The sequence below is a fragment of the Anas platyrhynchos genome, chromosome 15, assembly GCF_047663525.1.
Source record: "Anas platyrhynchos isolate ZD024472 breed Pekin duck chromosome 15, IASCAAS_PekinDuck_T2T, whole genome shotgun sequence".
Classification (NCBI taxonomy): Eukaryota; Metazoa; Chordata; class Aves; order Anseriformes; family Anatidae; genus Anas; species Anas platyrhynchos.
The window spans coordinates 8,323,147-8,349,115 of NC_092601.1; the positions used below are offsets into that span (position 1 = coordinate 8,323,147).

Sequence of the window (25,969 nt, forward strand, 5' to 3'; positions counted from 1 at the left end):
GCCCAGCTCTGGTCTGAGACTTGTGAGCTGTGTCAGTGTGACTGTGCTCTGCCAAACCCTCAGCCAAGCTCTGATCTGGCACTGGAGATAGGTGGGCAAGAGGAGCTCCCCTTCAGCAGCTCTTACATAAACCTTCTGTCTGCTCGGAAGTAAAGCTGCTGTGCTGAAACACAAACCTGACCTGGGCTCTGAACGGGTGGGAGTGCTGGGAGAGAAGAATCCAGGCTGCACTCCAGTTCCTGGCTGGGAGAAACTACCTGCTCCTCGGCTCTCCTGGTACCAGAGCTGGCATGTGATTTTGGTAGCTGTTTGTGTTATTTATCACCATGTTGACTTATTTTGCTGTTTTTGTCCTTGTGTAGCCTGTAATGTAATCCCAGGGTGGGGAACATGGGGCTATCTTGAGCGAGGAGCTCTTGGTGCCTGTTTAATATCCTAAAGTGAGGAGCGTGTGTGCATAAGCGCACATCAGTGCCCTTACACATGCAGCTGCCTTTACCTTGGTGCCTGAGAGCCGTTTTCCCTCAGAGCAGACACGTGGCATGCTCTGCTTGCTGAAAAATAAACATTTATTTACATCTGAAGAGAGTCAATGTGCAAAATGGTCTCACAGGGCTCACAGCTGCCCGGCAAACCTCCTGCTTGGCCCTCCAGCTTCGCGTGCCGCTGTGGCTGAGCTCTGTCCTTCCCGTGCTCGGGGCAGCTCTCCTCGAGCCGCTGTGTTTCGAGGAGGCTCAGCCACGAGCCCAGGGGCTGCGCGAGCCCCTCGCCCAGCGCTGGAGCACTGCCTGTGTCCACTTGCATGGAGCGGGGAGCAAGAGCTGCGTCCTCCCTCCTGATGGAGCGGCCTCGGCAAGGTGAAGCGCGGCGTGGCAGGAGTTAGGGACGGGGCAGCACCTCTGTCCTGCTGCCAAAGGCAAGAGCCAGGGGGCTGGGGGGCTGCTGGTGGCCGCCTTTTTTGGGAGCACTGGGACCAGTCCTGGACACGGAGCTCTCGGTTGCAGCCGGGCTGGGCTTCCAAGGCGAGGTGCGGAGGCGCTGCTGGAGGCTCTGCTGGGGTTGGGGTTCTCCCAGTGGGGATGCTGAACTGGGCCATGGCAGCAAACTGGGCTCCCAACAGGCTACTTGATGGTGAGGGGGTGCAGCCAGTGCTTTGGAAAGCAAAGCTCTTCACAGCTGCTGCACAGCCGGGCCCCAAAATGCCCACCTTTTTGCCAGCCTTCTCTTCCCAATCCCAGAGCCTTTCCTGTGCAGGGCTCGCTGCGGAGGAGGAGGTGGCTGGGCCTGGGGGGCCAAGGGCAGGCCGGGGTCCGAGTCCTTCGCTCTCCCCTGCTGTGGTTTTCTCTGTGCCCACCAGAGAAGCAGCAGGGGCAGGATAAACACAAGCCCAGGTGTTCAAGCGCTGCGCTAAGCTGCGTGCGTGCCGCTCGGCTGCCGGGGGGCTCCAGGGGGGCTCTGCCACAGGAGGAGGTCGCAGAGAGGAGGAAAGGGGGCGGCTGGAGAGCAGCGAGGAGGGAGGCAGGTGCCGATGCCATGGCCTGCAGCGGGTGGCGAGGAGGTGAAGAGCTTTGCAGGATGACTCCAGGACAGGCATCTCGGGGTGGTGGTGAGGAGCGGATGCCCTGGATTGGGGCAGTGCCAGCCCTGCAGGGCCCGGCATCCATCCTGCTCCCGCATCCTGCTTCAGCTGGGCCTCTCCTGCGGCCGGCATCGCCTGGTGGCGCCAGCAGAGGTAGGTGATGGTGTGGGGTCGGGGAGCAGCAGGCTCAGCTCCTCGCACCGCTCACTCATCCTGCGTGAGCACGAGGGGCTGGCGGTGTCCGAGCAGCGCCCGGGGCCCCTCACTGTGTGCAGCAGAGCGCGGGGTGGTCCAGCTTCCAGAGCTGCCACTTCTTCTTCATCTCCGACTTCACCTGGTAGGGCAGCAGGCTTAGGGTCTGTTTTTTTGTGCCCTCCCCAGACCGAGCCACGCGAGAGGCAGAGTCGCAAAGCCTGTGGCTGGCACGACCCGAGCCCAGCTCCCAGCACCCACCCCAAGAAAGCCGAGGTTAAAGCGAGGTTAAGGGGTTTTGCTGGTTTCTGTGGGGCAGCAGCCAGCACCACAGCATTAAACTGGTGCTCTGGGGCCAGCAGGGCTGGGGAGGGCAGGGTACGTACCTCCTTGTTGGCAAAGCAATACAGCACAGCCACCAGGAAGCCCTGCGGAGAGAGCACGGACCCGAGCCCCACATCAGCGTGTGGGACTGGCTCTGTCTCACCTCTGGGTGCTTTTAGGGCCACCCCAGAGCATCCCCAACACACATGGGCATCAATTCAGTCACCATCACACGCTCAACAGGGCTTGGGCAGGAGGCTGGCGTCCCCGTCCCCCAGCGCAGGGGCAGCCAGCTGGAGGAGGGGGCCCCAATGCTCACCCCGTGGTGCGAGGACCCCCGAGTGCTCTCGCCTCACCTGGAAGGAGTTGAGGAAGAGGGTGAAGAACACCTTGACGTAGCGCAGGATGCCCGTGGTTTGCTCGTCGGTGGCAAAGATGAAGACAACTTCGTGGATCCCAAAGAGGGGGATGAGCGTCAGCGTGGCTTTGGCCAGCCTGAAAAGAGCACGAGGGGGGCAGGGCCCTTTGGTGAGCAGGGACGAGCTCTCATTTAAGCCGAGCAGTCGTTTAATGAGGCATGGGATGGGGGAGCTGGCACGGGTGGGTGGCCCCGCTCACCGCAGCTTGTAGTCGGCGTAGCCCTTCTGGTTGGCACGCAGCTTGGCCAGGATCACCTTGAGGATCCGCATGAAGATCAGCAGGTTGATCTGGGGGTAAGGGGGGCACCCATGGACCAGTCCCGCCCTGGGGCCAGCCCTCCCTCCCTCCCACCATCCCCGAACCCCAGCCAGGAGCCGGCTCCAGCCCCCAGGGATGGCTCTGGGGGTCGCTGGGGCCCCCCTACCAGGGAGGCGAGCAGGATGGGGATGCGGATGATCCACCAGTAAGCCATGTTCTCGTTCAGCGCCCAGCACCTGCCCGGGGAGACACGGAGAGCAGCCCGGTTTATGATGTGCTGGGGGTGCAGGATGAGGCCATGCCCAGCCCTCTACGCAGCCACTCACTCCGCGTTCTCCTTCAGGTACTTGGCGGCCATCCAGGGCACCACGAACACCACGGGGGTCCCTGCAAGTCACACAGCAAACCCTGTAAAACCAAGCACCCGCCTGAGCTGAGAAACCGCCCCCAGGCTGGGGACGCTGCGGGGTGGCAGCTTGGCACAGGGCCTGTCCCCCACCCCGTCACCGGGCACCCGGGTGGCTCCTACCCCAGCCCAGGTACAGGTAGAGCCTGTAGTAATTCTTCTCGGAGAAGACGGCACCGATCAGCAGTTTGTAGAGGTAGACGGCTTCCACCAGGAACCAGTAGTGGTTGGCCAGGATGCAGTACTGCATCAGCACCTGCGCCGCACGGCAGCCCAGCGCCGCCTGCCAGAGGACACCCAACGTGGGGCTGAGAGCTCGCCCACAGGGTGCACAACTGCCCCAAGAGCTTGCCCACGGGGTGCCCCAAAAACTTGCTTCCTGGCTGCATAGGCACCCCATGAGCCCAACCACCAGGCGTACGTGCACCCCGCGAGCTCACCCACTGGGTGCGTGGGCACCGGCACCCAGCCGCACGCCCTCCCCAGGGTCAGCGTCCCCCCATGCTCGGTGTCACCCCCCCGGCCGTGCTTGCCTCGTGGCTCAGCAGGGCCTGCCAGTCGGCCACCTGCACCACCTCCATGCCCCAGCGCCTCTCCAGCAGCGCGTCCTTCACCATCACCGAGGTCGCCCGCAGCCCGAAGGAGGCGAAGAGGTTGGCGTGGATGTAGTTCCTGGTGCAGTGGAGCTTCCTGGTGAGAGCGAGGGGGTCGGGGGGCACCCCCTGGCCGTGGCTGGCAGCCACAGACAAGGGGCTGTGTGCGGCAGGGGCCGTGGCCCTGCTGGGGCTGACCCCCGGTGCGTGGCAGGACCGCAGCCCCCACCTTGTCCTACCTGAAGACGGTGAGCACGAGCAGGGCAGAGACAAGGGTCAGCAGTGACAGCGAGTACCCCACGGTGTAGAGCACTTTGAAGCTCACCATCAGCCTGTGGGCACCCTCCTGCACACACAAGCACCGCTCCGCTGAGCCCGGCTGAGCAGCACCCGCCGCGCACCCCGGGGTGCCCCCGCCCCGGTCACAGCTCCCACCTCCTCCATGGTGGACTCCATCTCCTCCTCGCACTGCGAGTAGTCCCGCCAGGGCTGGCTGCCGTTCACCGTCACCCACTGCCCGTCCACACCGCACCTGCGGCTCACCAGCCCGTGTTTCACTGCGGGCACAAAGCAGCAGAGGCTTCCTTCGGGCTGTCAGGGGCCCCAAACCCCCACTCCACAATAAAACCATGGCTCTCTGCAGGGGCACCGGGGCACGCAGCCACGGCTCACGCCCACAGGGCCACCTCTGCTCTGCCCTCCCCGTGCCACGCGCATCCCAAGGCTGTGGGACCCCGCTCACCCCCATGCCCCCAGACCCTCCAGCACCAGATCCCGCTTCCCCACGGGGTCCGGGATGGCCGAGGCTCATCGTCACCTTTCTCAAACCAGGGCAGGTAGAAGGGGCAGGAGACGTTGACGGCGGTGCCGGGGCTCCCATCGGGCCAGCAGGCGTACATGTCGAACGTGCGGTTGCAGAAGAGCCCTGCCATCAGCAGCACCGTGCGGGGAGAAGCCGATGGTCAGACGCAAGTGGCACGGCCAAGCCTGGTCCCGCTGTCCCCACACCTCACTCACCCCCCTGGTACCCCAGCCCTTGGGTGTCCCCCATGGGGACACCCAGTCCTGGCTCAGCAGCCCTCTGCGGGTGACCGGTGTCACCGGGAGGCCAAATCCCAGCCCCACGCCCCGCGCCCAGCCGGGTACCTGCCGGGTACGGCTCGCTCGCCATCCTCCTCAGGCACTCGTCTCGGTACCGCATCCACTCCTCGAAGGTCCTCTCCAGCACCTTGGCCCCGCTGTGCTGCAAGCCCAGAGCCCGGTGTGAAGCCACCAGCCCCACACTTTGGGGGCACAGAGCCCACAGGGGCCCGAAGGAACCCAAAGGGACCCCCCCGGCACGCACCGGCCCCGCAGCCCCGGCTTGCACCTTACCGGCACGGAGGAGAAGAGGCACATCCAGGCGAGGTGGACGAGGCTCCGCCGGTACCGGGGCGCCATCAGGTCCCTCATGGCTGTCCCCGCCGGCCCTCAGCACCCCAATCCTGGGCGAGAGGCGGCTGCTGGGGGCGGCACGGCCGAGGGCTGCCCCCCCCGGGGCAGAACCGGGCTGCGAGCGCACCGCTGGCTGCGCTGGGAGCAAAAGCCACTTGGGGTAACCAAGTGCCAGCCTGGTGCCACCGGGCTGCGAGCTGGTGGGGGGCGCAGGGACGGCCCGGGGGGGGGCACCGGGGTGCCCCAGCCTTGGGAAAGGCTCAGGGCTGGACCCCCCCGGGGCTCCCCCTTGCAAAGGGGCGCTCCCCGCCTTCCCCGGCGCATCCTCGCCCGGGGGCTCCCGGAGCTCCGCGGTGCCCACGGGGAGAGGGTGTCCCCGCCGTGCAGCCCCTCGCCGCCCCCCCCAGCCCCTCGCCGCCCCCAGCCCATCCCGTGCCGCCCCCAGCCCCGTACCGGCTCCGCGACGTGAGCGCGGCGGCGAACGAGCGGCGTCTGCGGCGCGGGCACCTCCCGCCAGCGCCGTGCCCCGACGGGGGGGGTGGGGGGGGCGGAGGCGGCGCCGCCCCCCGGGGCTCGGGGCCGCCCCGCGGAGCTCCCGGTCCGGCCCGGCCCCCCCCAGAGCCACCGGGGGCCGGGGGCGTGCGGCGACCCCGCGCGGGGGTCCCCTTTGGGGCGCTGTCGGGGAGGGGCTGAGACGCACATAGGGGAGGGTAAGGGGGGGTTGGACACCGATGGAGACCCCCAGAGCCCCCCCGAGCTGCCCAGGGGAGGTGATGGGGCGCCCTGTGCTCGAGGGGGGTGAGGCTGCACCCCGAAACGCTGCTGGCTGACCCTGCTAGAAAACACCACTTTTATTTCACAAAATCGAGATGTTCGCCCCTAAAAACAGCCCGGGGGGGTCATGGCAGGGAAGGCAGCCGGGAGCAGCGAGGAGCTGTGCCCATCACTGCAGCACGGGGAGCAGGGGCTGGTATTGAGGTTTTGTGGGATGTGCAACCCGCTGGTGGGGCTGGCAGAGGCGATGCGCTAGGGGGGACCCCCATCCCTCCCCAGCTGTTTCGGGGGGAGCCGTGCCCTCGGGATGCCTGTCCCAGCACGAGGTGGCACCGGGCGTTTCCTGGGGCCTCCTTGCCCAGTGGTTTTTGCTTTCCTCATTTGCTTTTTTAATTGCTTCAGTGAGCCCTTTGGGACCTCTGGGGGCAAGGCTGGCAGTGGAAGTCGGGCTGTGACCGAAATCTCCAAAGCCTCTGGACAGTGGAGGATTCAAAGGAAAAGGGTTTCCAGTGGGGTTTCTCTGCTTGAGCATCACCGAGCACATGGGACGGGGCACAGCACCGTGCCCTGCTGCCCACCAAGCCACCGGGGAAAGCTGCAAACCCCCAGGTGGGTAAGCATGTGCACCCGCAGGCAGCTTCAGCCCAAACAGCGATGCTCTTCCCCCCAGAACAGCCTTGCTGGAGGACGAAGGAGTGACTCGGAGCACGGCCAGCACGGCTCCTTACCCTGGTGGTGGCTGAGGCGCAGAGGAGGTACGTGGCCTTGGAGATGTCACCACAGCCTCGCTGCTGAAGCCCTTTCCCTGGGGGTTCTGCCGTTCTCCCCCTTGGCGGGCAGTTAACTTGGCCTCAGGGTGACAAATGCTGCCTGCACAAGCATGCAGTGCCCCAAAAACCACCGGGAAGTGGCCTTGCCAGGTGCCTGGGGTGCAGCAGAACACCAGGGCACACATCTGAGGGTGCCCACTGGGCACGGGAACCTGGGGGCTGCACCCACCCACGCCCCTCGCTCCAGCCTCCCTCTAGGACATCCACAGCAGAGCATCTGGGTGTGGGTTCCCTTCCAAACCAGAGCAGAAAGCCCCAACATCCCCCCGTGTCAACCCCAGGGGCACGGAGCTGACCCCTGCCACAGCGGGGCATGGGCTGCAGCCTGGCCAGGAGCATCCCATGGACAGCAGCACCAGGGCTTTGCTCCACTCCTCGCCCTCGCTGCTTGCTGCTGCAGCTGAAGAACCGCTCCTCAGCCTTCTCCTCCTCTTCTTCCTCCTCCCCTGCTGCCCATTAGCCCTGCTCATGGGATGACGTTGCCACACGGTGGCTTTAATGCCCACGGGGAAACCGGGGGCTGTGGGGGCCAAGCATCAGCACGCTGGTGTGGTCCCCCTACCACCAACGCACGTGGGTGCTCAGCGGTGCAGGGCTTTGATCCTGTGCCAAGCACCCTGGCTGCGGGAGGGCTCCTGGCCGGGGTGAACCAATTCAGGTCACCCTCCCAGGGCCACAGCTCTCCTGGGGTCACATCCTGCCCGCAGGGATGCTGCTGTGCCTTCGGACTTCTCAACGGCACCGTAGGAAATGAATACACCCTGATCTCGGGTTGGCATAAGCAGTTTGTGAGCGTGCACGCACGGATGCGCTCAGGGAGGCGCCTGGGCAGGAAGAAAGGTTTTTTCCTTGGGGTTTGGTAAATGAAATCCCTTGGCAATGATGGACGTTCGCAGGGACCGTGTCTGCCCCCCGCATGACCTGAGCCCCTCTCCAGCCTGCAGTGGACCCGATGGGGCCGGTGCCTTGAACGGGGACGTGAGGAACGCGCTGTTCCTCTCCATATTGATGCATCTCGGGCAGAATCTCCATAGCGACTGCAGCGCCTGCAGCTCGGCGGGGCCGGATCCTGACCCACCGGGCGCTGCAGAGCCCGGATGCCGTGAGAGTGGGGCCGGGATGGAGGTGGCAGCTCCGCTGTCCCCTGCCCCTCGCCGCTGCCCGGCCTTTTGGGGGCTGTGTGCGCACTTCCCATGGCCACCCCACCTGTCCTGCAGCCGGGCCGTGCTCACCGCATCCTCCACATGGTGCCTGGGACAGGTCCCAGCACCTGCAGCCTCTGCTCCAGCAGAGAGACACACATGCCTGAACCCCCTTCCCACCTTCTCCACCCCTGGGGAGACCCCATGGGACCACCACGGCCCCGCTCCCCAGCACCTCCTGAAAGCAGGCTGCGCTTCGTGCAGCTGCTGCAGGCAGGGAAAGTCATACGTGTGTCTTACTGCCGACTCTGCTAATCACAATGTGTTGCTTCCCACTGAAATGCTAATCAACGCACCCTGACTTGCAATTATTCAGTGAACTTCTCAGAAAAGGCTGCCGGAGCAGTACCGGGTAGGGAAATTCATCAGGCAGCGAGCGCGGTGCGGGCGGGAGCCGGGCAGGACGATGCTCAGTGCCACGCTTCCATCCTGCCCTGCTCAGCGCACCAAAGGCTTTTGTATAGTTAAAAAGCAAAGTATTTTTAATATCAGCAGATGGTGCTATTAAAGATAGCTGCAAAAGCGCAGCCCGACAACACGCAGAGGCAGACCCATGCGAGCGGTGAGCCGCTTGCCCCAGACTTTGCTCTTTTCAGAAGCCGTTGTGTGCGTACGGGAAGAATTTGTTTTGTGCTTGAATCTCTCTGATTTGGCAGGGGAGGGATCCTGAAAACAAGACACCGGAGCCAACAGCAACCCAGCGCCAGGCTAAGTGCAGCAGCTGCCCCTAAGCGGTGCGCTCTCCATGCATTGCCTTCAGCCTCAACGTCTCTACCCTAAAAATGACCCCGAGCTTTGCCCAGCCACAAAGTGCTTCCTCTTCCTGCAGGGCTGTGGTTTGGGGTGGCTCTTGCACAAAGCGACATCCTAATTACCCCTGGGGAGCACCAGGTCTTCATGGTCAACAAGTCCACGGGCTTCACGGGCCAGCCCGTCGCCCTCACCTCCATCCCCTGGGGCAGCGGTGGCCGGGGACACCGGCACAGCCACCGCTCTGCAGCAAAGGTCACTTCCAAGCCAGTGCTTCAGCGCCGCATTGCCACATGCTCGTGATAAATGACTGTTCCCAGCTCATAAAGCCATTATCGAATTTGGCACTGTCTCAGAGAAGCCCTCAGCAGACGCCTTCCTCCTGGAGCGCCCCGGGGCGCGCGGCTCCCAGGCCTGCCCTCAGAGCTGACCGAGCCCCTCGCGCTCCCGTTGTGCTTCTCGCCTTATTCAAGCAGGAAGGCTGAACGATAAGATCAAGAACTTCTCTGGAAATCATCTATATTCACATCCTGCCCTGGAGCTGGACTCTTTGTACCCGTCCTCTGCTGAAGGGCACGGCCTGCCCTCCTCCATATGTAACGGCTTGGCAGGCGGCGCAGCAGCCGTATTGCAGGGCAGGGTCGCTATACCCCCGGCATCCGTAATTCAAGGAGCGGATAAGAGGCTGCAGCTTTTATTTCACTCCTGCCCGTTAGGAGGCTGGCTGCATCTTCTTCCATTACCACCTATTTTAACAGAATCGTGTCCAACAGATCACCGCCCGGTCCTCTCTCCCAGGACAGGGAAGCCAAATCCAGAAGTTTTCTCCCAGTGGAATAATTTTAAATCATGTGCGGAGATCGGTTTCAGGTCTCTCCATAGCCCTGTGTTTGCATTTCACCATCTTTCTTTTTCCCACTCCCTTTGACACCAGTGATTCGGTGCCATGCCCGTGCCCAGGGCGGCCACAAAGCGGTGGCAGCGGTGGCACCCGGTGCTCCCGGAGAGGTGTGCGATTCAACGCGCTCTGCAAATGCCGTGTCTGCATCTGCACGTTGTTCTCCTGAACCTCTTAGCACTCAATTTATTGTTATACACTCAAGTCATGTTATTTAATCTTTCTTCCTGAGCTAGGGTGAAAATTGACAGTGTTTGGCCTTTCCCACCAGTGAGAAATACCAACCTGGGCAGCCACCAACCTGGGCAAGGAGTCCCCGACCTGTCCCCAACACTTGTCCCATGCCACCACCCCACCAGCCCCGGCAGCATCTCTGCTGCAGGTGAGCCAGTGCCACGGGATGCATTTTGCAGCTCGGTCTCTGCTGCACTCGCCATGGACAGGAGGACTTGGATAAAGCCCCGCTCCTCGCAGCGGTGGCTCTGGACAGCCTGTCCCCTGAGGTCACCAAGCTGGAGGGCTGAGGCTCAGTGCCCTCAAGAAACCCGCAGGGACGTTGCTTTTATTAGTGATGGGCAGCTAATGGGGTGTCTGCTCAGCATGGAACATGGCTGTGTCCATCCTTGCTGTCCCAGGAAAATGGGTCTGACTTCAAAATGCTATCACAAAGCCTCAGCTGCAGATATTTAGCCTGTAGCACGGCAGGTATCTGCCCCCAACTCCAGGTGGAACCACAGCTGGCTGCTGTTGAGCTCAGCCTGGGCTGAGCCCAGGTGCTCACCCTTAACAGGCACCGTCCTCAGAGCACCCCACTGACTGTTCAGGTGCATCCCAGGCTTAAGGAACTGCTTTGCCAGATCTGGGCAGGAGATAAAAGGAGGAAATTTGCTCCCTAAAAGTTTTCATATGGATGCTGGGCAGCCTGAAAGCTGCTTTGCTCCCCACTGCAATGCACGCTGGCTGCTGCTGGAGGGATGGCAGCTGGGTCCTGCTGCAGGGCACATCACCGGCCCCAACGTGGGAGCAAAGGTGGGTGTGCTGCTGCCTTGGGTTCCTTTGTGTCTCTCTCCAGTAGATCTGAGGGCTTAAGAGAAATAACAGAGTGGTGTCCCTCCACCCGGGGTACCAGACACAGTTTATAGCCAGAGGAAGCTGGAGGCAGGGCCCTGTGAGCCCTGCTCTGTTCGAGCTGCATCTGCTCCAGCCTCCTGGGGTGAGAATTGCCTGAAGCTGCTGTTGAGCTCAGGATCGCTGTCAAAATCCTCCCCTTTTCCTCACTTTGGGGAAACTGAAGCAAAAACAAGGCTTGCTGACTTCTTCCCTTTGTAGCTGTTCCTTGCGTGTGTTACTGTGCCAAGCTCCCAGTTTGGGCTGGGCTGGGACTGGACTGGGCTGTGCTGTGCTGCTGGTGTGGGGCTCTGCTGTGCACCACGCACAAGGAGGGTCCTACAGGCAGTGTCAGGGGTCAGCAGCCCTGGAGCCTCCTGCAACTTTGGGTGAGGTTTTGAGGGGTTTTCAATTAGTGAATGAAAGCTGGAGATGGGCCCTGGGCTCCCTGGCACCATGGTGCATTTTCTGGTGCTCCCCCAAAGGGAAGTTTCTGGGTGCACGTGTCCCCTCCTGATGTCACTGCAGATCTTCCAACAGCTTAACCGCAGAGGAAACAATGTCACCTCCCCAGGCAACCTGAGATCTTCATTACCTCACCAATAACTCCCCAAATCCCTCAATATCTTCAGTGCAACAGCTTTTGCTCCAACTGCAGGAAGGTTACAAAGGGCTCCCCCCATCCGCTGTGTGCTCTGGACAGAGGCAGGTGGGGGCTGCGGTGCAGCCAGCTGCTGGAACGATGTTGTGTTGATCCAGGAGCAATCGCTTCCTCCATGGGCAATTTCACAGCCGAGTGGATTTTTGCGATAGGAAAAGGCACTAAGGAAGCCCAGAGGATGCATCTGGGCTGCTTGCAGATGAGGCATGGCCCTGCTATTGCTCATCTCTGCCTTGCAGTCATGCTTGCACATGGGCCGGGTCTGCCCAGTGTCCCACCCACATGGATTGGGAGCCAAAATATTGACTGTATGGAAGAAACCAAAACTTTTCCCAAGTGAACCATGATTTTGGGTCCCCTTGCCTAGTAGCAATGATGATCTGCACTTTCAGCCCCTCATAGTCCTTAATCAAGCAGTGCCAAGCTATCTGAATTCAGACCCCCCTCAAGATTAGGGGGATTTGGGGGAGAAAAGTGCTTACAGCTGGCTTCAGGCAGGCCACGTGGCACTCAGCTTTGAAGGGAGCTGCTGGAGAGTGGAAATATTGTCTTGTTTTTCACTGCATATAGATGAGAACCCAGTCCCTCCTCTCCTGACCTGTCAGACAAAGTCTGAGATAGATCTGGAAATCTATTTGCTTGGGGATGTTTTTTCATCCTAAGTAGCTTCTCTTGCTTATCTGCTGAGTGATCAAACAGTGGCGGTTGATTTATTACCCCTCCTGCATGATACATGGGCTGCTGCTCATCCTGGGCACCGCACTCTGCTCTCCAGGCTCCCTTAATGCCAGCACATTAGCAGGAGGGAGCAGCTGTGCAATGTAATTATGGGGAACGTGACATTCCTGGATGCTTCCCTTCCCCAGGCACAAAGCACCATGTTTCTGGGGTGCCTTGGCACCAACAGCCCCGAGGCTCCCACCAGTGGTCTCTAGCCATCCCCTGGCCTCCCCTATGTAGAAGTAGCAGTCACTGTCCTGTCCTCGCTTCTGGAGCAATGAGGAGATGGTAAACAAGTGGGAAGGGTGGGGGCTGCTCCTGAAACTCTCTTTCCTGCTCAGCAGCAAGCAGAAACCTCAGATTGAGTGGCTGGGGCAGCGAAGGTGGCAGCACTTGGCACAAAACAGCCTTCAGGTGACAGCAAATCTGCCCCAGCTGTGAGCTGGGGGAGGCTCAGAAGCCAGGCACTAGAAGTGGGGTGCAGAAACCTGAATGTGAAGCATTCACATTTACCAGCCAAATGAAAGCCTTTCCCCCCCCCACCCCCTGCATCTTTTCTTTTCTCACCAGCTTCTCTCTGAGTGAATTGCTCTGGCACATTCCCTTCCCAGCCCTTCAAACTGTAAGGGGTCTGCCTGTAGAGCTGACACTCTGCAGCATTTATCTCACAGACTGCTTCTGCTGTGCTGCTTCCTGAGCTGTCTTTATTTTCTCAGCCATCAAGGCAACCACGCTCTCATTTTGTGGTGCCTGAGAGGTGGCTTGGAGCAGGCTGATGCCTGCAGCGACTTCACACCAGGCTCTTCTGGGATGTACAAGAAGCGTGAGGCCTTTTTACTCCTTTTTCCCATCGGGGAGGGCACAGATGAGTGTTTGTTGCTTTGTGCTCGAGGAATCTCAAGAATCCTCGATCACCTCAAGATTTTCTACCTCTCATTTAAAAAAAAAAATATATATATAAAAAATTAGAGAAATGGGAATAAAAATTGCTGGCTTTCTCACATGGTCATATTTTCAACAGCAGAGCTTATCCCAGCCCTGCCAAGAGCTCTGCCCATGCCAGCCCTGGGATCAAGGACTGATTTTGCAGTGCAAGAAGAGCCAGACAAGACAAGGAGACAACATCAGGGGAAAAAAAGTAGGTGAAGCCTGCAGCTCTTCTCCCTGCTCAGCAGGTCGGTGAGCAGCAAGGCTCTGGGACCTGGCAGGGATCAGCTGCTGCTGGAGGGAGGCTGCGCTCAGGCTATCAGAAGTTTGTTTTAGCTAGGAACAAGTTACTTTTTTCAGCTTTAGATATGTGGGTTCCTAGATGGGGTGCAGGTCTGAAACCAGGGCACAGAGGAGCGTGGACACAGGGGCTCAGCCTGCCCCTGGGAAGGGCGTTGTGGCTGCAGATGCGATGCCACCACCTGCCCTTGTGCCCCACAGACCACCCCGTGCTGCTTGCCTGCCCACCAAGCGCAGCTTATTTGGGATTTTAGAGCATCAGGAAACCTCCATTTCAATCATCTGGCAGAGGCACTGTGTCCACTCCTTCTGCATGTGAGCTGGAAGAAGCCTCGTTGGCAGCCCCTGTCTGCCTCCGCATCCCTGAGCACGGGCAGATGCCACCAGGGATGCGTGGCAAGTGACCAGGTCAGCCTGGTTGCCAGCAGCAGTCCCCTGTGGGAACAGCATGGAAGAACATTTCTCCATGAAGTGTTAAGGAAAAAACACTTTAGGACAATTTGCCAGGTGTTACGATGTAAAGGTGTGAGTATTTGGCTAGAAATGTGTGATAGCAACTTTAATGTCGAGCGCTGCCAAAAGAACAACCTTAGGAAAGAACAGCAGAATGCTAAAAATGAAGGGAAAAAAAAAGGCTTCATCTGCAGGAAGCTGGAACAAGAGTTCAGAGGGCTGAAAGAAGGAAAAATTACTAGAGCTGGTTATTTGTGCTGGGGACCTGGTGGATAGGAGGGTAGTGTCCGGATGCAACGGAGTTGTGTGGAGCTGCCAGAGGGGAACCAGAAAGTGTCGGCTGGTGGCCAGGAGAATTGGAGCACCAGGTCAGCAGGGCTGCCGTAATTGCGAGGGGCACCTGGGGAACACCAAGGAAAAGTCAAGCCACAAGACTCTTCCTCTGTTCTCAGATGATGATGTGGTAGGCAGATGTGACCAAATAGTTCTTCCTTTCGAAGGGCTCTGGAAACAGCTCTTGTGAGCAAGCGGAGACTGGTGGGTGCCACGAGGTCTGGCTGCCCTTGTGAGGTTCAAGGTTCAATGCAAGTCACCTAAAGCAGGCTGCTCAGGACCATGTCCAGACTGCTTTTCAGTATCTCCAGTGATGGAGACTCACAAACCTCTCTGGGCCTAGTCACCCTTGAAATAAAAAGAGTGTCTCCTGGCATTCAGAGGGAACTCATGTGGTTCAGGTTGTGCTCGTTGCCACTCATCCTGTCACAGGGTACCACTGAAATGAGCCTCACTTTGTCATCTTTATGGTCTCCCTTACATACAGTTTTTTCCTGAATAGTCAAGAAGTGTTAGATGTTCTTCAGCAGCTAGCTGCAAGTCATCCTACATAGCTAAATATAAGGTACTATAAGGATACTTTATCTGTTGACAGCTTCACAGAATGGCTGAGGTTAGAAGGGTCGTGTGGTCGAACCTTGTGGGACCGCTTCTCCTTCCCTGCCTGCCACCTCTCGGATCGAGGAGCTCCTCTTCAGCCCTGCTGCAGAAACTGTGCTTCTTGCAGAGGCACGGCAGTTTGCACAGCAGCCTCTGGCACTAAGTCAAGAGCTGACACAGACAGCAGGCTGTCCGATGGCATATTTGAATGATGTACTATTTAAAAGCACATTCTGCTAAACACTTGCAGCAGTTAAAAGGGACCGGATGGCATGCAGCCTGGATCGATGATGTTCAGCTGCTCAGGTCAGTGGTTTCTTGGTGAAACCACTGACTGATGGATGCTCATGAGCCAACGGATGACTCCACTCCAGTGGTATGGAGCCAGAGAAATGGCTAAGAGGTGTTGGCACAGCCCTGAAGTCAAAACAGAGGACGTAAGTGGGATGGGGTGATACAAACAGGGCCCAGGCTGTGGAAAAGGGTTTGCCTGGCCCCAGTTGTAGCACACATGGTGCTTATCAGCCCTGAAGTGATTTGGCGAGCCCCAAAATTCACGTGAACAGTGTGTGAAACAAGCAGATAAGATTTTTTTTTTTTTTTTTTTCCATGAGGATTTAAATAATAAGCTGTTACTGATGGTCTCTTCTGTCATCTCCACCTGCATCTCACAGCGTTGCCATTCACAGCAGCGGCTGCTAATTCCTTACCACCAGCGGTCCGGGCTGAGTGGTGTAGCCACAACCTTCCACCAGGCACTGGACTGCTTGTGCCTGAGGGGCCATCAGTGCCCTGCATGCTCACAAAATGCTTGGGCGGTGTTCACTACCCCTGCCTGGCTTCCTCCTACACCTTCACCAGGCCCCCAGCAGAGGTCGAAGCTTCCCACAGCCCTAATGGAATGAAATTGCATTTAGATGAAATTAGAGGCTTGGATGGAGACCGGTCGCTGCAGGTGTGCAGTGAAGATATTAGCAACTCAGAAATCTGCAATGTTGTCAGATAGTTAACCTATTGCTGCAGGAAATCTGCATCAAAAGTTCAGGTTTTCCTTCCTTTCCAACAAAATGCCCAGCTTTTGTAGTAGCATTGGGTTTTTTCCTTCCCTTCGCTAAAACATTCAAGTGTGAACTGGGCTGTGGAATGAAGAGTAGTTTATGTAGAGGCTAGTTTATATCTGGGGGTATGAACACAGATGTGTAGCACTTTTCTTTTGGGTCAGAGTTTCTGGGGATGGGAACATGGCAGGGAGAAAGGTTTGGCCCCATGCTGCAGGTTCCTGTCAGTTACATGGCTGCAGTTTCCTCCTGGCCCTTTTACTTCAAAGCTGCATTCACTCCAGTGACATTCAGGCTGCCTAGTGTTCATCTATGAATAAGAAGAGCTGAGTTAAATGATATGATGACCATCCATTTATTTTATTTTGCCCGCTGGTCAGTGTGGTACAGCAGGCGAATGATTCCTTCCTTCTCTGGTTCTCCCTGCCCAAGTTATTGGATGGCTGATAAGCTCTTAAACTACTGAATTATTTAAAGTTTTCTATCTTATGGCTTTCTGGCATTAGGAACCCAACCTCTAATCATGTATCCTGTTTTTTAATGTAACTACTTATTTTCAATTTTTATCTTGATAGGATTCATTGTTATTTCCTTGCTTTTGATTGCTCTTTCAATCATGTAGATAGGGTGCTGCTCAACAGAGCTTGTGTGTGCATGTGTTACATGTGCTTGAGCAGTTGGAACTGGTAAACTGAGGACTGTTCACAAAATGTACTGAGGCACCCATAGATCAGCCTGACATCTAGATTATTTTCAGCTCATTCTGCCCTGCAATATTGATGGCCCTGTCAGTAAGAGCTGTGGCCGCTCTGCCTGGTGCTTCTGCAGTCCCGTGGTCAGCGTTCCCATTCCTTTAGGACATCTGAAACAACAAAGTGTTGGTGGAAAAACTGTCACGTTGTCCTTACTTGATTCATCAACATGAGAACTCCTGTTGGTTATGTCTGTAGGGGCAAACTTGGGACACCGATAGCCTTTGAGTAGTTTGTTATGAAACCCCGCTGACAGGATCAGTCAGCATCAGTCGTGGGCAGGAGCCGAGGGGTGGCAGGGAGCGAGGGGCTGGCCTGGGGACACGGCTGTTCTTGGGTGTTGTGAGGATGGACAGTGAACACAGAGGTATTTGCTGGAGGTATTTGCTCATCGGAGGGGTCTGCGCTGCTGCATGCAGCATAGGCTGCTCCTGGGGCTGCCCCTGCGTTTTGGTGAGCAGGGCACGTCCTGCTGAAGCTATGGATAGAAGAATGGGGGCTTGCTTAATCATATTAATGATTTCTAAATAAAACAATCATAATTATTAAAGACAGGAATGAAAGAACAGGGGCTTGCTTAATCACATTAAAATTGATACTGCTGAGTGCCTTTGCTTACTGAACCCAAACGAGGAGTCTCGGGGCCCCTCACAGAGGATGTTTCCTGACAAAAGTGGGGAGCCTGCCCCAAAAACCAGCTGAGCCCGACCCTGTGGTTTGGACGAGAGCTGAGGAGCGGCTGAGTCTGCACAGAGGCAGGGGGCAGCTGCTGGTGATGGAGAGGAGTCACCAGCCTTCAGCCCCCCCCCCACCAGCAGCAGGCACAGACGGGAGGAGTTCGTGGAAATGACTCCTTGGAGCTGATTGTAGCACACAGCGGGGACGGGTTATGCACATGTAGAGGTGTACTGGGAAATTTGTGCTCTTTATTGCATATAACCAGGGCAAGTTGCTGTGTTAGGGTGCGCATGCCTTTGGGAGCCATCCCGCATGCACCCAACACCAAGATAAGCCACATACTCACTTCATAACTTTATAACTTACAACTTTTATAACTTAGATAACTTATAACTTATTTGTTTTGAGTTATGGTTCCTTCACGAACCACTGCCAGCACCGTTGGTGTGGCTGTCACTCCCCGGGCCGTGCTCCAAGCGTTGCTGCCCATCCCCGAGCCCAGTGTGTGGGCTGCGGAGCCCCGGACCCCCCCCCCCCCCCCCCCCCCCCCAAACCCCCCTCAGGACCCGAGGCAGGACCTGAAGCAGGACTCGGCCCCCCCCACAGGCCCTCCCCGGCGCTTCGCGTCCTGGCGAAGTTGGGCCCGGCCGCTGCGCCGTAGGGCGGTCTCCATAGCAACGAGCGGCGCGGCCTGCTGCAGCGATGTCGTTCCGCGACCTGCGCAGTGAGCAAGGCCCCGGGTCCCCCCGTGTCCCCTCAGTGTCCCCTCATGTCCCTTCGTGTCCCCGGGCTGGTGCAAAGGGCTCCCGGGCCGCGCTCCGTTAGGGCCCCGGCTCCTGACGGGGTTGGGGGGGCGGGGGGCTCGGGGTCGGTGCTCTTGGCAGCCCCCCCGACGCTCGCTCTCAGCTGTTTTTTGATTTTTGTTTTTTTTTTTTTTTTTTTTTTTTTCAGATTTCACCGAGATGATGCGGGCGCTGGGCTATCCCCGGCTCATCTCGCTGGAGAATTTCCACGCCCCGAACTTCATGCTGGTCGCCGAAGTGCTGCTGTGGCTGGTGAAGAGGTGGGTGGGGGGCCTCGGGCCGGTGGAGAAACTTAACGCGAGCCGGCCGACCTCTGGCATCTCCTCTCCACATCACGCAGGACATGCAGTAATTAACTTTGTGCCTTTGGAGTTTGATTACAGAACCTTAACAATGTGTTTTGGTAACCGAAGTAGAGAATAGTGCCCGAGTCCTGTCAGGGACGGCACCCTGAAGGTGCTTTTGTCCCTCACACACTCTGCAGGCTGTGTCCCGGCAGAGCTGCTCGGGATGCAGTCAGTTTTTATCCTCTCACAGCTCTTACTGCTTCAGCTTGGGCTTGTCTAGCATCCGTGCTGCGTTTTAAAACCATGTGCATAGAAACACAGTATTCAACCACCGCTGTCCAGTTACGGTTTCGCACCCCCCTAACCCATTGGCAGGCTTTGTTTAAATGTTTATGAAACCTGACCTGCTAATACATACTCTTCTTTCCCTCACATGCATGAAAAAATAAAACAACCTAAGCTACTCCCCATGTCAAATATTCCGATGGAAAATATAACAGCGATCTGTTGGCCCGATAGCTGTTTCTTTGGCCTGGATTTGTAACTAATATAATAGCGTTAAATTTAATGGATGTTTCCTGAATGCTGCCACAATTTTAATAAAATAGGGGAATACTTAAAAATGATTCAGAAGTGCTTGAAATGAGTTACCTGAGTATTCTTTAAACTACTGCTGTTACACAGAGGGTCTAAATTACTTGTTGTTTCCACTTCACATTTAAAACTATAAATCAGTATTCCCCCCCCAGCAACACAACAGGGTTGTTGTGAAAGAAAATAAAAATATCATTTAAAAAATAGTATTTCTCTACTTAAAAGCTTAAACTTCAATACTGTGGGATAACTGGGAGCTCTGTGCCTGTTAGGGAAGCGCTTTACTTTCAGGCCAAACAGCAACTGAACGCCAGCATCCTTCTCTGTTATGAGTCAGATTTACACTTGACACTGACAAGCAGCTTTTCCTCTCAAGAAGCCTTTTGATTACACTTTAAAGCGGAGAGGCTACTTTGCACATGCCTTGCTCTTAATTGCAAATGTGACTTGAAAGGGAAGATGCTTTTTTCTTTTTGCCTGTCTGAATGGTGAAAATCTCAAAGCCCGGGAATAACCCCAGGAATTTACCGTTTTTTCTTCCTTGGTTCCTGTAGGCTGGTGACTTCTGGAAGTTTCTGCACTTTGCAAATGCTTTTTAAAAAGCAGTTCACAATCTTTCTGTCTGCTTTTTTGTGTTTCCTTTAATTCAGAAAGTAATCTGTGTGAAAGGATTGTTGTGAGCGTGTACTTTTCTTGTGTATTTTGAGAGTGTGGAAACATGCATGGCAACATTTTAAAAGGTGACATGGCTCTTTTTGTTACTGCCCTCAGTAGTAATCTAGCACACAACATTTTAACGTACCACCTGAAAGGCTGAGAAGATGAGCTCTGTCATATGCCAGGTGTTTTAAATTGTGAAGCCACATGTGATCGAGTTTAGTTTGATTTACAGAAGCAGCTTGTGATTTAAGTAGTAAGTTATTGCTGAGTATAAGTATTTCACAGATCTGATCAAGTCAGCTAAATTTTGCTCCTTTGCAAAACCCTGAGTGAAAAGATGTGTTCTGGATCCCGAAGTAATAATTCCTGCTGGAGAAGCATCTCGACTTTCATAGCTTTTGCAGTTTGTACACAAATCCCTCAACGCATTCCAAGGCTTGGATCCTGTATCTGTGGTAGGAGCTAAAGAGTTATTTTCAGTTTCGTACGTGTGTTGTCTTTTTTCTTTTTGATTTTGCCTCATAAATGAGAGTTTCCTCAATCCTGCATATTTATTTCAGAATTGCTGCATGCTTCTTTCCGCAGGTATGAGCCTCAGACTGACATTCCTCCTGATATTGAGACAGAACAGGACCGCGTTTTCTTCATTAAGGCTGTAGCTCAGTTTATGGTATGTCTGTTTATTTCACATTGAAATACGTGTTCCTTGTTAGCTTTAATGGTTTCCCTCGTAATCCCTCATGACTTCTGTTCTGTACTGAGTATGTACTGTACTCTTGTGATGTATGTCAGATTGCAGGTCAGCTTTGTTTTCTCTCTGAAATAATGATTTAGGCTGTAAAATTGATTGGGGAATTCTGCTCAGGATCAAAAATGCAAATTAAAAAATAGTAAGAAAATGAAGAGGAAGGGAGAGAGGAGTTAATTTTAGAACTTACTACTAATAAAGCTTCAGCAATGATATAAGCACAACTACTCGATACTGTAAGTAGCTTCATTTGAGTCATAGTAGTGAAGTCAAGTAGAAGTATTCTTCCTTGGTTCATAGGGTCTTTGAGTCTAGAGTGTTCTTTTAGGCTTGTATTTGTACGGATCCAAAACAAGTGGTGACCTTGTCGGTGATTTGGGATCCTCATGTAACAGCTGTTACAAACTTGAGCAGCCCAGGGTGTGTTGTTACTGAAATCACCTAGAGTTATGTCTGTGACTTCACAGAATTGGAATCTAAACATCTAATGATAAAACAAAATTCACCTTTATCTCTTAATATTGGGGGGGGGTAAGAGTGAAAGATATAGCTGTGGATAGGACATTTGTGAAGCCCTTTAAATGGGTTCAGAAGAGATTCTGTCTTATTTACTACTAACTTTGGATGCCTAATTAGTTCGTATGCTTGAGTAGTTATAACCTCTGACGTGCTCTATAGGATTGTACACTGGCATTCTGTCGTATGAGCCTTCTCGGTGATGGGGCTGAGGTTTATTTTTCTCAGATCCAATCTTTTACCACCTTATTCTTAGCCACACTTGAATTAGGTTATCAACTTCTGTAGTCTCCTGTGAACATACTCCTTCACATCAGCCTTTTTGCTTTGATGTGGCATGAGCCTTTGCTGTTATGACACCTGTGCACACATTTAATCAGGTGGAAAAAATTAGTGATCAAAACTTATAGATGGGTTTGGGAACAGAGGAACTCCTCATGCTAGAGCCAAAGATTAATTTCTTATCAAACTTCTCTGAATTTTTAAAATGTATTAAAATGATACTCTAATCAGGATCACTTTTGTCTTCAGATTTGTGATGGTGTCCACCGTAAGTTTCCTTGATTCTTAATTTTACTTAGTTCAGAACATGATTCGCATCTGTACATATCAGAATGTACTTTTGAATCCTGGAGCATCATAAGATGAAGTGAACGGATGTATTTTGTTGGGAGGGATTTCTGCCCTCCAAACCAAGCATGTTTTGAAATGAAAAGATGGAGTCATTAATAACGTTGTTAATTTTCCTTTTACTACCTGAGTTCAAGGAAGATATCCCTAAAGATTTTAGAAGTATTTGATTCAGAAAATGAAATGAATTGAAATTTCTTTAATCATCCTGTGCTTAGTTGATATTACAAAAATAATACGGGGATTATTGTAGTTCTTCAGCATTTTCAGAATGAGAAAAGCTTGTAGACATTTCCTTAATAACTCAATGTCTGTGGAATCCACAGTTATCTTGTCTAGTAGCTGGGAGCTTTATGTGTCCGTAGCCAGAGGTGAGATGTGATAGAGACAGATTTATCTTAGGGAATATTGGGATGGATTAATCACCATGAAATATATCTAGAATATTCCTTTCCTTTACCAGACAAGGAGTATAAATGTGTTTTTACTCAAACAATGCATTGCCCTGTATTACTGGGTTTAGATACTACCGAGACTGTGCTGTTGTACAGAAAGAATGCAAAATGCTTGGGCTCGATGGGATAAAGACTATGGGTCTGTGACTGAATGGCTGGAGCACACAGCTGGAAGTGCTGGTGGTTCTTCCCTGAGCTGTTTTTGCTTTTCCATCACACATTATTTGGCTAATTAACTGATTATAAGGACTGAAACCTATGTCTGGCATAGGCACAAATGCTGCTCTTGGTACTGCCTGGGCTGTGTGCTTTACAGCTGTGTCAGGGTTCCAAAAACAAATGTCAGCAACAAGGATCGCTGCTGAAACCAACCAAGGATCTCAGGGTCTGAACTATAACTGTCTTTGGATGCTGTACTGGTAATGTGCAGAGAGCTCTTAGGAGCACAGGAGTGTGTTAGTAGTGAGCCATGGGGTAGAGGAAATAAGTTGTAGGGCTTGTTGCTTTGCACAGCAAGGCCCTGTGTTTGTGGTGCGTCCATAGCTCTGTGTCCTGGGACTGCCCTCACTGTTGGAATTAATGTCTGTTGTCAGATTCGGGACCTAGTGGTTTTGTGGGTTTTGGAGGAGGGTAACGATCCGTATGACCTCATGTAATTAGGATATCCGTTTCATCTGTCCTGTCTCATAGGAATGTAAATTCTTCCTGCCTGCGGTTGTCTCTTATTGAATTACTGAATTGATTGATAGAAAGTTTTACTGTAACAGGAAAGATGCAGACTGTTTGGAGAAGCAAGGACAAAGGTACTGAGCCCACCACCCTCTGGTTTAAGTGGTAGGGAATAGCATCTCCTCCTACACAGCACAGAGGGAAGATGGCTGGTGCATTGCTGCAGTCCCACTTTAATCCCCCAAGAAGGGGAATTGCAGCACAGTGGCAGTGACACGGTGCCGTGCTGCTCTGTGGGTCAGGCAGGAACCTTTCGCGTTTCCACTTCTCTGAATGTCTTTACTGAGGCTTTGCCTTGGGTCCACAATTTGGCTCCATGATAATAATGAAGCAGGTTTTTAAAGTAGAGCAAACTTTCTGGCTGTTGATTCCATTCCTGCAGTAAATTTTTATTTCTATTTTATTATGTTTTAATAATTGCATTTTCAGGATAGATGGAAGTGATTCTTCATGATACTTTACAACTATTTAGAGTTGTTAGAAAATAGGTGACCGAATCTCAAGCTTTCCAAACATGTAGTTTGTTTGCTTGCTTGAATAGGCAGTGCAATTATGTCAATCTGAAAAATACACGTAGCTTTATGTGTGTTTTTCCTCTTTTTTTCTAAGTAGCCTTTGAGTGCAAAACATTTTTTTTTCCTTTTACTAGACATTGATTTTTCTCTCTTGAGGTTGAATGGAACTGAAATTGGAATTCCTGTCTCTAACCATGTCCTTCATGATGTGGTGTATTAGTCTTCTTTGTGTAGTGAATGTTTAACAGATTCCGCCGATTTAATGGCATACTTCTCTTAAAATTTAATACCCACTGTTTCTACAGTCTAGTTTTTTAGATTTCTTGTACCCAAAGGGATGGAAGAACACATCTGGCTTTCTGCTTTGTGTGTTGGTTCATTTGAGGTCACACTGGCCAAAATTTTCCAAAGCGGTTTCAGGGTTTTTGTACCGTAAGTCTCATGATCAGGGTGTGCAACATCAGTAACCTGCTCTGGAAAGTTTCACTTCTCTTTTAGCTGTGTTCCTGCGTGCAGAAAGTGCGTAGAGGCAGAAAGTGCGTAGAGGCACTGTGCTGCGTTGTGACTTTGTGAAGAAAGAGGCAAGATGCAAGCGCTGTTCAGAAATCTGATTGTAAAGTCACGAAGCTTGACCGGAATCAGATGAAAAAAACGTTTATCAACAGCTCTTTGTTTTGTTTCCTTTGCTCCCTGAAAAGTTGGAGCTAGGTCTGTGGTTTGAGATGCAGTCCTTTCTCCCTTTTCACGCGAAACTTTCCTGCATTAAAGTATTTGGAGAAGCCCAGTGTAGAGCAGACAAAGCTAGTACCAACTATTCTGGTGTTCAAGTCACGTATCCCAAGGCTGAAGGTATTGCACTGCTAGGCATCCATAAGAGGATCTGAAGTTAAAACTTAGCTTTTGTATTTGTAGAACTAGAGGGCGAACAGTTTTTATTTGCTTGTCTGTTTAGTTGGGCCATTAGCAAGAGTGCCTCAAAGTTTAACCTGGAGTTTAGCACTGGCTCCTTGTGGCTGTTCATGTGTAACCTAATCTTGTCAGGAATTTCAAGAAAACTGTGTCCTTTCTGCAGCAGATACATAGTTTCTATGATGCGCACTTTTTTCTCTTTGGTATTTTGAATTAAAAAATGATAACGTTATAATTTTTGGTGTTTTTTTCCTTACTGGTCTATCTGTACTTTTCAGAGATGGAAGACAAGGGAATAAAGTCGGTAATATTGTAGCAGGGAATAATTTGAGAGAAACAGTAAAATATTCTTCAGGTACTGCTGGAAGAGAAGACAGTTAAATTAGGATAATTGATCTTATTCTTGTAACTCATTAAGGGTGAAATTTACCTCTCTGCAGCATCATCACAAGACCTGGGCAGCACTTACATTCCACTTAAACTTAATTTGAATTTAAGTGGTGCACAGGGTTTTTGCTGATCTTCACACAGGGAAGAATTAATGGATAGTTTGAGTTTTTTTTTTTTATTCTGGTAATTATCTGCAAATGTTCTGACGTGCAGAAAGTGCACATATTTCAGAAAGACTTCTTTTAGAAACATCAGCAATACGGTGAGACGATTTTGTTTCCAAACAGGAAGATTTATTCTCATAAAGAAGATGGTGCCCCCCAAAAAGAGCTTTAGAGCGAAGTGTGAAAAGGTAAAGATTTTATTCTTTGTTACATGATAAATTCTTTCTTCCCAAAGGCTACCAAGGCTCACATAAAGCTGAACACGAAGAAGCTTTACCAGGCAGATGGCTATGCAGTGAAGGAACTGCTGAAAGTCACCTCTGTGCTTTACGGTGCTATGAACACCAAGGGAGTGGAGCGCACAGATGTGAGTGAGGAAGACAGCAGCAAATTCAAGTTTGATCTTGGCTCAAAAGTAAGGAAAACTTGTAGTCTTGTTCTGTATTAATCTGTGGGGAAAAAAAACATTTTCGGGCTGAAACTGAAGTGGAGAATGTTCTCTACAGGAGGTTGATAATTCTTTATCTCAGACTTTCTGTGGCTGAAGTCACACTATGACTTCTTTTTAAGTTGTGTGTTCTTAAGCAGAAGTAGAGGCAACAGAGGCACAAAATTGGTTATCTTTGTTTTCAATTGCTATTGAAATTGCAGAGCTGTTGGAGTAGGCCAGAATAAAGGCTGTTTTCTCTCTCTTAATCTCATTGCAACAAAGGAGCTTCCAAACCACTGACTGATAGTTGAGTTTTGAGCCAATTTGCGTTGAGTGAAAGGAGAATCTTCCGGTCGTCCTAACGGACATCAAAGTTGTTCAAGCCCTTAAAGTAAATGCCTTCTCTAGATATTTCTTTTTTTTTTTTTTTTAAAAAAAAAAGACAACCAACAAAACTGTGTTAAATAAGCTGAGGAGTTCTTGTTGCTGCTTTTTCGTTACTTTTAGCACATCTTTATATTCTGATATTCTTAGTCTTTGATTCTATTATAGCTGTGCTGTCACATCTGCTAAGAAAGTACCTAGAAGAAATCATGAAAATACGCTTCTAGACAATCAGCATTTGCTATCTGTGCACTGTGCTATTCATGTACCTTCTACTATATGCACTTTTTACTTTTGCATGTAGAAAAAGATATTTCCCTTTGCCCTGGGTAGCACATGAACCAACAACCAGCAGAGTCAGTTTTGAGGAGTGTTTTTTGTTGGCCTGAGGTGTCTGGGGTTTTACTGATGTGTAAATGGAGGCTAATCTAGACCACATTAAAGCCAAGAGACAGGCTCACTGTGATCCCGGTGGGGAACTTCAGTGCTACAGGAGAGATTCAGCC

At 53.0% G+C, this 25,969-nt stretch overlaps 2 protein-coding genes across 11 annotated transcripts in view; one reads left to right on the top strand and one right to left on the bottom strand.

Annotated features, from left to right (window-relative positions):
* Positions 1–1,185: 1,185 nt before the first annotated feature.
* Positions 1,186–5,741, bottom strand: LOC101794077 (glucagon receptor). Of its 4 annotated transcripts, none has more exons than XM_072023731.1 (14): positions 5,660–5,741; positions 5,147–5,256; positions 4,919–5,015; positions 4,590–4,697; positions 4,208–4,329; positions 4,012–4,118; positions 3,713–3,869; positions 3,303–3,462; positions 3,100–3,160; positions 2,940–3,009; positions 2,714–2,769; positions 2,452–2,590; positions 2,158–2,199; positions 1,186–1,913 (listed from the first exon to the last, which is right to left on the bottom strand). In XM_072023731.1, the coding sequence occupies exons 2-14, from the start codon at positions 5,222–5,224 to the stop codon at positions 1,842–1,844; spliced, it is 1,269 nt and encodes a 422-aa protein (XP_071879832.1). In that variant the 5' UTR covers positions 5,225–5,256; positions 5,660–5,741; the 3' UTR covers positions 1,186–1,841. The 4 variants fall into 4 exon arrangements, with proteins under 4 accessions (XP_071879832.1, XP_027325199.3, XP_071879830.1 ...); XM_027469398.3 differs by having other exon boundaries at positions 2,714–2,802; XM_072023729.1 differs by having other exon boundaries at positions 2,714–2,802; positions 5,147–5,344; positions 5,660–5,734.
* A 4,803-nt stretch (positions 5,742–10,544) lies between these two features.
* CLUAP1 (clusterin associated protein 1) overlaps positions 10,545–25,969 on the top strand; it is a 79,912-nt gene continuing 64,487 nt past the window's right edge. For 2 of the 7 annotated variants that reach the window (XM_027468783.3, XM_027468785.3), the window contains exons 1-4: positions 17,842–17,973; positions 18,201–18,312; positions 20,179–20,263; positions 24,885–25,064. In XM_027468783.3, coding sequence (XP_027324584.3) covers positions 17,952–17,973; positions 18,201–18,312; positions 20,179–20,263; positions 24,885–25,064 — 399 coding nt within the window. In that variant the 5' untranslated portion in view covers positions 17,842–17,951. Of the gene's footprint in view, positions 10,690–17,841; positions 17,974–18,200; positions 18,313–19,886; positions 20,078–20,178; positions 20,264–24,884; positions 25,065–25,969 lie in introns of those variants that run through there. The other 5 variants (XR_011803492.1, XM_038186999.2, XM_072023678.1 and 2 more) reach the window with 5 other exon arrangements.